At 37.1% G+C, this 10,071-nt stretch overlaps 1 protein-coding gene across 1 annotated transcript; it reads left to right on the forward strand.

Moving 5' to 3' along the window:
• Positions 1-351: 351 nt before the first annotated feature.
• Positions 352-8,454, forward strand: LOC137945213 (calmodulin-binding protein 60 D-like). The gene is made up of 9 exons (XM_068790990.1): positions 352-438; positions 608-747; positions 2,649-2,724; positions 4,673-4,731; positions 5,682-6,175; positions 6,257-6,417; positions 6,509-6,712; positions 6,816-7,050; positions 7,211-8,454. The coding sequence occupies exons 2-9, from the start codon at positions 659-661 to the stop codon at positions 7,816-7,818; spliced, it is 1,926 nt and encodes a 641-aa protein (XP_068647091.1). The 5' UTR covers positions 352-438; positions 608-658; the 3' UTR covers positions 7,819-8,454.
• Positions 8,455-10,071: the final 1,617 nt, after the last annotated feature.

The following is a 10,071-nucleotide window of genomic DNA, read 5'->3' on the forward strand; positions in this document are numbered from 1 at the left end:
ATTGGGCCCACGGTGCTTGTGGGTCCTAGTATTTTAGTGCGGGCTCGTGATTTAGCGGACGATAAAGGTCCAAGAGTCTGTAAGTTCGCTTTTTAAGTGGATGAGGAACCTGGGGGCCACAGGATTGAACGTAGCGGGGAGCAATCCACCAATTGAAATGCTCATGCGGAAGCTACCACAGGGGGCTGAGAGAGGATCCGACAAAGGGCCGCTGACGTCGTCGACCGCTTAAATATCTTGCAACTTTGCCTCGATCCGACGGTTATGATGTCGCGATCGTTTCACGCATGACGACTCAGAAGGGCGATATATTCACTGAATAAGCCGTCAGCCGCCGCGGATAAAATTGGACGATCGGGCGCAGCTGTGAGCTCTCTGAGTTTTAGAGGATTCCCCGTTACTCGAATCGTCCGAGCTGTTGAGCTGCTTTGGTGAGAGGTATGAGAGAGGTGTTTTGAAATTTATTTTGTTTTAAAAATTATTTTGGTTGATTTTGTGAAATTTTCAGATCTAGATATTTTGTTCCTGTGGAAGAATTCTACGTTTGTTTGTAGTTTTTTGTTTGAAGGGGTTTTCATTTGGGGAAAGCTTGGTTGCCTTCTGTCAGATCTGGGATTCTAGGCGGCGGAGACGGGCAAGTGTTTACGAGTAGAGAGTCATGATGAGAGGAAAACGCGGTCTAGATTCCGGCGATCTCGATGATGTGCAGCCGGAGGCAAAGAAACCGAAAGTTCCTGCACTTGCTAGGTGGGTGCTGGAAGTGTTACTTGTGTGTGTACTTGTTAGTTATCTTTTATCGATGTTTCAGGTATTAAAAGCATTTTCCACGTATTTCTTGAACCTCGGTTGAGAGTACTCTGTATAACGGAAAGATTTACGGAAGCTGTGGCTGATGAGCATTTGATTTACACCCCGGGTCCTTTATCTATAATTGCATCCTTGCTTTATCTTTTTATATATGAGTAGGAGGAGAGTGTTTCTTCTCACTGAAAGCTTCATTGTAGATGAGTAGTTGGTACTGTGAAATTTACTCAATGCAAGAGAACCATTAATGTAGAAAGTCCTTACAAGAATAGTGATAAGTAGATTTAGATTTGAATTGAATTGAAAATGATATGAAAGGAAACTGCTTTTGTTTCTTTATTAGTCAAAATAGCAGCATAGTGTAACAAGAATGGAGAAATGGGATCGGTAGATATTTGCGCAATATCTTGTAAATATTTCTTGTTTAAACGTATCCTAAAATTTCTCATTACTTTTTCTTTGAATTTTTTTGTTAATGGCGTTATCCCTTATCCTGATGATGCTGTGGATTTCTTTGCTCTGTGGTCTCTTTTTAAAATCAAGTAGTTTTCAGATGGTTTTATATATTTGGACGAATTTTGTCTACAAATCACGTATGTGGACTTGTGTAATTCAGGAATTGGTCACCCATTTCCCATATATTTCATTAGTCTCCTACTTCTCATATATCCACCAAAAAAAAAATCCCTTACGAGTAACTCTTTTATTTTTTGAATCGTGTCCTGCATTCAAGTTGAATAGAACTGTCTTGATGGCTGGAAGTCAACAACACTACTAGCCAAATAAGATGTTAATTTGATGAGGAAATGAAAGGGAAAGCTGGTACGAGTTCATTTCTGTAGCTGGATCGGTTCATTTATCCAGAAAATGTCTTGACAATTGTTATTATCTTAGATATCTGAAGACCTAGTATTTGTGCAGGAAATGGTGTCTTTGAATTGATAATATCTGACATTATTCATGGGGCTTATTCCTTTTGTGCATGTTAAGATCCTTTAAATATTAGAATGTTATTGACCTACCTAAAACTAAACATAATTATTCTTTATGTAATATTTTTATCTCTATTTTATTTTCTGAGTCTAAGATTATTTGTATGAATGTACACAAGCTTCTTTTGTGTTGAAAGAATTTCATGAGCTAATTTTTTCTGTTTATTTTGTGCTAAATCAACCCACCATCCAGACTATCATTCACTGCCTAGTATATTTGTAATCTCTCTGTTATTGTCCACTGCCCAATATATTCTTAATCCATCTGTTTTCAAGTTTTAATTTCAAATACTGTCACCTCTTACATTATTCATGGGGCTTATTCCACTGCCCAATAACCGGGTTTGGATATAGATTAGATTATTTTTTCTTCTTTTTAGTCTATTTCTTATGGCACAAGTGTGTTTTCCTTTCTTTTCTTTTTCTTTTTCCTGTTTGTTGAATGAAAAGAGGATCTAACTACTGAATCTTTTCTTGTTCATTTTGTAATTGGATTTGAGATCTTCATATTTACTTGTTAGTTTGAGATTCTCTGGTATTACTCTGTTTATGCCTATGTTCTGTGGCTGTTTTCTGCTTCCTAATGATAAATTATCAAGTTTCATTTATTAACTTTGACATTTCTGTGTATTTTCCTTGTTTTTCACTTATCATCTTCTCACAGGGGTTTCACAGAGGGGTTCCAATGTAATAAAGTTATTTATGCAACTGTTCTGAACAAATGATATCATTGATAGAGAATATGACTATTTGTAATTGTTTTCCTCATCTTAGCTTTTTGTTACTAAATTTGAAGCATACAATTAATTTATGTCATGAACCTTTGTATTGAATGAGTGATGCTTGTTGCAGTGTAATTGTAGAAGCTCTGAAGGTGGATAGTCTACAGAAACTCTGCTCGTCGTTGGAGCCCATACTTCGGAGAGTTGTAAGATGAATGAATGATCTCTAGTGGCCTTTTTTCTTTAAATGTTTGTGTTCAAATGTTTTGTGTCTTGTTAGTTCTGTAAGCTATCCCAATCATCTTGTGGGTACTGAACTGAGGTGCAATCTTTAGGTGCTTTAGATGTTGAGCATGCAATCTGTTAAATTAAAAAGAGTGTTTAAAGACTGTTTTTGCATTGACCTTGCATTGACATTGCCAGTGAGTAATCAGGGTTTTTCTACTCATAATATTTTTATATTTCTGAGTGATGGAATTATTGATGGACATCAATTATATTGATGATGCCACTATAGTTCTTCATCATCCGTAGGGCTTTCTTATTTAAGTTCGTAGTTTCGAGGAGTTTGTGGTCTCTTGTACCTGTTGTTTATAGGTTTTTAATCTAATTTAGAAAAATTATAATTATCAATAAATTTATGCATAAATTAAAATTTTTAGATTTTCTTTTATGAAATGATGATTCTTCGATCTTCAGATAAAATTGCCTGCAGTCGACTATACAAAGCAGTCGACTGGAGGAACATTTTCATCAGAAAATCGAGGAATCTTAATTTATGCAGAATATTATTGAGAAATTGTAAATTATTCTCTAATGCAAGTTGGTAGAGTTCTTAGGAAAGGAGGAAGTCTAGTTTTATTGAATTTCTATGTGAAAATTTTTATGAGAAGGCTATAAAGAGCATTGCAGCCCTGTACAACATATTTTCTCTTCATATAGTCAATAAAATTATTTGTTTTTATCTCTCTTGCAATTTTATTGACCTTATCTCTATTGCAAGTCATGTTGAATGATTTTGAAAATCTTTTATAAGATTAAATTACAAATCCTCATTCAAAAAAAAAAAAGCTTAAATTTACAAATCTACCACAAACGGACCTATATTTGTTTTGTACTAGTTCTTAGTGGAGATTTCAGTTCTATTGTTCCTAACTCTTCCCACAGCTGTATGTTTCTTGCCTCTATTATATCTAACTTTTTTTTTTTTTTTCATTTTTGTGGGGATTCAACTTCATTCTTTTGAGCAGGATTATGTTAACTGTGAGCTAAGTTAATGCTTTTGCCACACCAAGTCCACTAAATGAAGTGGATATTAATCCAATTGGTTTACTGAACCAGAAAATAAATTTTACTTTGCCTTCATTCTTTGTGCCTGTGTCTGGTTTTTCCCACCGGGTGTTTGCAGTTTTTGTGTATCCTGAGCCTAAACTTGGATCTAAATTGGTTTCCATCTTCCAGGTGTATTTCTATTACGTTTAATAATGGGTTGTGAGCTGTCCAAAATACATGTCTCATCTGGATCATTTTTTAAATAAAAAAGAAAATAGACATTCCTATCAAGGAAAAAAAATAGAGGTTTAAAATTGGTCATTGTTGAAGTAGAGATGGTTATTTTCAAAATGATTAGCTGAAGTTAGGAGGTCTCTTCCAAACTAAACCAAAATGAAGGTGAAACTGTTCTCCTACTATCAATTTTCTCATTCTGACCCAACTTGTCTGAGATGTCGTATACATGTCCAACCTGAGAATAGTGCAACTTTTTACCCACCGACAATGGTGTATTGGTAGTCATATGGTATCATGCATGGCCATGTTTGTGAGCATTAGGAATTTGAGATATAATGACTTATTATCATGCATCATATACTTGTCTCAGCATAGTTGGGATCTACAAGACGAATCCTGTTGTTGCACTCTACTCTTTCTTTTGCTTGTTCCAGTAGGTGCTATCCCCAAAGCTGCCTACTTTACTGGGGGTTGTTTGACAAAGTATGGATTGTTTTGATGTTAGTGAGAATAGGTCGAAGATATTGTCTTTTATTCCATATTGAAGAGAAGCCAGCGTTTTAAGCAAGTTGTTTGATTGACAATTTTGCTTCTCAGATGGCCATATCTGTTTAATCCATGTACTAATTTTCCATGCTTGAACAGGTTAGTGAAGAGGTTGAGCGAGCCTTGGCAAAACTAGGTCCTGCAAAGCTCAGTGCAAGGTGTGTAATTGTAAAACTGTTTGAAAATGAAAAGCCATGTGAATATGTAAGCATCTGTATTATGCCTCTCTCAATAGTATGGCATCTGTATGTAAGCATCTGCATATGCTTCTGTCAATAGTATAGCATCTGTATGTAAGCTTCTGCATGCGGGCCTTTGGCTTTATGGCCACAGGTTGTGGCAAGGGGTCATGGCTCGTGTCTTGCTGAGGTTTGACATGTATTCTGATTATGAGTATAATCCACTTTCCCAAAAATAAAGTAAATAGTGTACTTGGTTATGTGTTTAATCAAGTAAATGAAATATTTTAATGCAAAATGTTTTGATTTTTACTATCAAAGAAATTTTTGTTGCTGTTGTTGCAATTCCTCCTCCGCTCATACTTTTGTCTGGGATACCAGTGATGAAGTAACTAATCACTTGAAAAAAAAAAAGGACAAAATTAATATTCGTTCTGAGCTACATTACTTCGTCTTCTGTACCGAATTATTTCCTTATTTATATTATATGTCAGGTATACCTGTTAGCATCTTGTGACCAGAAATGGAGGTTGTGACATTGTTTTATTATTCATTAAGGATTCATTGTGCCAGTACAGAAGCTGTGATGGCTGGATCTTCAAGGAGTTTTGATTATTTTAAGTCAATATCTCTCCCCTGGTAGTATTTAAGAGCATTTGCTGGTATTGGGCCTGTGTCATAGGCCTAATTGCCCTCTTCTGAAATCTCTTAATCTAAGGCCTTTTCTTCTAAAGGAAACTGCAATCGAGCAGTAACTAATGAAAAAGAAAAAAAGAAAAGAAAAGAAAACAGTTATATTGTGAGTTTTGCACTTAAAAGTCATTCTCTTACAAGTTTTTTTTTTTTCTTTAGTGTTTGCATGCATGCTGATTCATACCCTTCAACTTTATCAATTTGATTATCTGTTGATGTATCTGGGGATAGTGCAGGTCTTCACCAAAACAAATAGAAGGTCCCGATGGAAGAAACTTCCAGCTGCATTTCCGTTCTTGCTTATCTCTCCCACTTTTCACTGGAGGAAAGGTTGAAGGGGAGCAGGGTGCAGCTATTCACGTTGTCCTACTTGACACAAACACGGGTTGTGTTGTTACAACAGGACCAGAGTCATCTGCTAAACTTGATGTTGTCGTCCTTGAAGGCGACTTCAACAATGAAGATGATGATGACTGGACCCACGAAGATTTTGAAAGTCATGTGGTGAAAGAACGAGAAGGGAAGAGACCACTTCTGACAGGGGACTTACAGGTGTCCTTGAAAGAAGGTGTAGGAACCCTTGGTGACCTGACATTCACTGATAACTCAAGTTGGATAAGGAGCAGAAAATTTAGGCTGGGCTTGAAAGTTGCACCGGGCTACTCTGACAGCATTCGCATTCGAGAGGCCAAAACTGATGCCTTTACTGTTAAGGATCACAGGGGCGAATGTATGGCTTGTTGAATCTTGTCTTTTTTATTATTCTTCCAATTTTCTTATGATATACTGAAAGTCCTTAAACTATTTGCAGTGTACAAGAAACACTATCCACCTGCATTGAATGATGACGTCTGGAGACTGGAGAAGATAGGCAAAGATGGGTCTTTTCACAAAAGATTGAACAAGGCAGGAATCTATACAGTTGAAGATTTTCTTCGGCTTGTCGTTAGGGATTCTCAAAGATTGCGAAGTGTAAGCTAATTCTGTTACTGAAAGATTGAAATTTCTATTTTTTATTCTAAAGACTGCTCAAGTAATTGTGGCCATATTTATGACTTTTTAGGTCCTGGGGAGTGGAATGTCAAATAAGATGTGGGAAAGCCTTGTGGAGCATGCAAAGACTTGTGTGCTGAGTGGGAAGCATTATGTGTACTATCCAGATGATACTAGGACTGTTGGAGTTGTTTTTAATAACATTTACGAGTTGAGAGGCCTAATTGCAAGTGGTCAGTACTGTCCTGCAGAGACTCTTAATGATAGTCAAAAGGTGAGATAACATGCAATCTGCTTGTATGTGCCCAGTATATTACTTTAGAAAATGTGAAAAAACTAAACACAATTTCCTTTTTGGTTATCGTTATTGCTGTCAGGTCTTTGTGGACTCTTTGGTGAAGAAGGCGTATGATAACTGGATGCATGTTATTGAATATGATGGGAGGGCACTGTTGAGCTTAAAACAGAGCAAAATGCAAAGTGTGTCCCGTAACGATTCTTCTGCAGGCTCTTCTGATTATCAATCTGTGGATCAGCAAATGTCCCTGCCAAGGTTTCCGGTTTCAATTCCTCCTGAGCCAGCTGCAGGAGATACCGGGCTTGCTGTTGGAGGTGAGATATGATACTGCTTTAACATTGATACTATTTTGCATGCTTTTTTTTTCTGCAAGGGAGACTGTAACAGAGTGATCTTATGGTAAATAATTTGCACTGTTTTTTCTTGGACTATAACCAGATGTTAAGTACATTGATTATTGCCTGCTTTCTTCAGAGAATACTGTATCTTCTGGCTTTATTGAGAGCTTGGGTGCAAGGTATCAAAATCCACAGCATGTAGCACCAAGTACGCAAGTTCAGTATGAAGCCAATGGTTTTGTGCCTCAGAACCAGCTGATTACATCTTCTCATCAAAATCAGATCTTGAGAAATGACAGTGTGGGTTTGGCACTGGGCCCACCAGAGTCATCAGGCTACAATTTCCAGCCTATTGCTGGTGCATCTGGTCAGATATCATCGAATCTTAATTCTTATGATGATTGGTCTCGCCAACGGGATACCAGAGGTTTAGAGGACTACTTCTCGGAGGAAGAGATCCGCATGAGAAGCCATGAGATGCTAGAGAATGATGATATGCAACACCTGCTTCGCATTTTCAGCATGGGTGGGACAGCTCCTGCTAATGTGTCTGATGAAGGCTATCCATTTTCAACATACATGCCAACTCCATCCCCAAATTTTACTTTTGAAGATGATCGCAGCCGTTCATCTGGCAAAGCTGTAGTAGGGTGGCTCAAGCTGAAAGCTGCACTTAGATGGGGCATCTTTATCAGGAAAAAAGCAGCTGAAAAGAGGGCTCAGCTTGTTGAGTTGGATGATTAGCATGTTGAAACTACATCATTGCTCTCTAAATTCCTGGTGGGCCTCACTTCATCTCTGATGCTCAAAGGAGATAACGTAGGCTTGTAGAGTTTGACCCAAAATTCCTCAGATCTTTGTCTAAAGTTGAGATTCTCATCTGCCAGCCAGGGGTTCCACTTGTCGGGGTTCATAAGTCAAGACCAGTAGATGATGCTCGCCAGGGATTATTGAGTTGTACAATTCTCCCTTTGTACAGTAAGCTTCATCCTTATTAACCCTTATTTCTTCGTTGTTGTTGACCTGATGTCCTATTTTCAAGTTGTATGTGTTATCAAGTATGTTTCCCAGGGGGGGGTTTGGGGGTGAGGGGGCTTGTTTTAGTTATATACCCCCTGTCAGTAAGAATTTAAGAGGTTGCGTTGTTTCTGGTATTTATGTAACTAAATAGTCATCCCGTGAGAAGAGAAGATGAACTGCTTGATGGGTTGTAACCCCAAATTATTTTCCTTAGATTTGTCCACAACTATCTGCTTGATAGCATTCTAGAATCTTTCTGTATTATAGGTATGTCACTTACCATGTTGTTTTATCCAATGGCTTGTTGGGATTGTGGTGAATTGCCATGTTTTAGTGGTACAGAAGCGATACTTTGGGACATACAGATTGAAGTATTAAAAGGTAGAAACTCAATAATTAAACGGAGTTCTCTATGAAGATCAGAGGCAAAAAAATTAGGTTAGTGATGTTTTGAAGAATTAAAAGTTTGTTTGTACACCGGCATAGCGGGCAACGGAATGACCAGGTGGAAGAGTGCCTAGTAAAATTGACGTACGATATCATTATGTAAGCTATCTGATAGCCCAAATTTAGTTTCTATCTAGACCTGTGCTGAGAATTCAGTGTGACGAGTGCCTAGAACGAAAAATGTAATATTTAAATACTGTTTTGTTATAGTTTCGTATTTCAGAATATGGTTTGAAATTTAAATATAATTAAACTGATTCATTATAGTTCGTAGAGTGGTAGTCAATGATTATTATGTTTTCTAATAACTATAGATATTATTATTATTATTATTATTATTATTATCAATTTATATTATATTTTATTGAAGGAAACATTTTGATTTGTTAATCTTTAAACAATATATGCTACCATATAAACTGTTAATTTTATTTTATGTAATTCATTATTGTATATACTTATATTCGTTGTATCAAATAAACCAAACACTAAAACACCAACCAACATCAAATTCATTAATCACATTAATAATAAATAAATAAATATTCCTTAGTTAAACTTAAGAAATATAAGTAAAAAAAGGAAAGGAAATGAGGAGGAACACCTAAAAGGAAGGAAGGAGAAAGAAGATTAAACGAGGAGGAAGTAGAAGGAAGATTGAAGCCAGATCCGGTGACTAGGCTCCAATGCTGAATTGATGTCAGCAGCATCCGAAAATGGGATGTGGCTGGTAACTTAGGTTGGAAAGGTGGAAATGGCGAGAGAGAGAGGGGAAAGTCGTCGAGCACTGAATTTGTGATGTTGTTTAAATGAGTTATAAGTACTCACCTCGGAAGTAAAAAGCAAAAAACTATGGCCTAAGCCACATTGATTAGCAAATTAGATACTAACTACTAACTCAACCAGGATTTTCCCAAAAAAATAAATTTCGAACCAGAAAACAGAGCTGTGGAGTCCCACACGTCCATGGCAGAGAAAAACCTGCTAGTAAGATGACATCAAAACTGCAGCAGCTTCCCTTGTGGCTCAGCAATGTCTCTAGCCGTTTGCCTTCTCCACAAGGAGACATTCATTTCGTGCTTATCGCATTCTAATAACTCCACCCTTTGAATCTTCTTGATTGTCACCGAAATCTTTCCCATTAATGGAGCTTCCTATATCAATCCAATGGCACTACATCTACATGTGGTGACGGCTACTTATCTTTTCTCACTTGTCTTTTGTTTCTTCTCCACACCATTGTGCAAGTATGGAACGATCGAGAAAAGATTCACCTCGGCTGTGTAATAAAGGGGTGGAGGGGTTCTGAGAGATGTTCTCTGTTGCATGACTCTGTTATTTCATCACATTGAATGAAAGTTCTTTAGTTTATTTATCATGGCTCTCTATCTGTAATGGAATGAGATGAAAATGGTAATGTTGTAACCGTGTAAGTACGCATTGTGGGTACTGGAGTGGGAATGCTGGTGTCTCCTCTCAAGGATTGCAAGCAGGCCTTCTCTTGTCTAATAGAAAAACTGTCTTCGTTTT

The sequence above is a fragment of the Aristolochia californica genome, unplaced genomic scaffold, assembly GCF_029961685.1.
Source record: "Aristolochia californica isolate CCGP_79_NKW_82.1479 unplaced genomic scaffold, dmAriCali1.0.hap1 SCAF_12, whole genome shotgun sequence".
Classification (NCBI taxonomy): domain Eukaryota; kingdom Viridiplantae; phylum Streptophyta; class Magnoliopsida; order Piperales; family Aristolochiaceae; genus Aristolochia; species Aristolochia californica.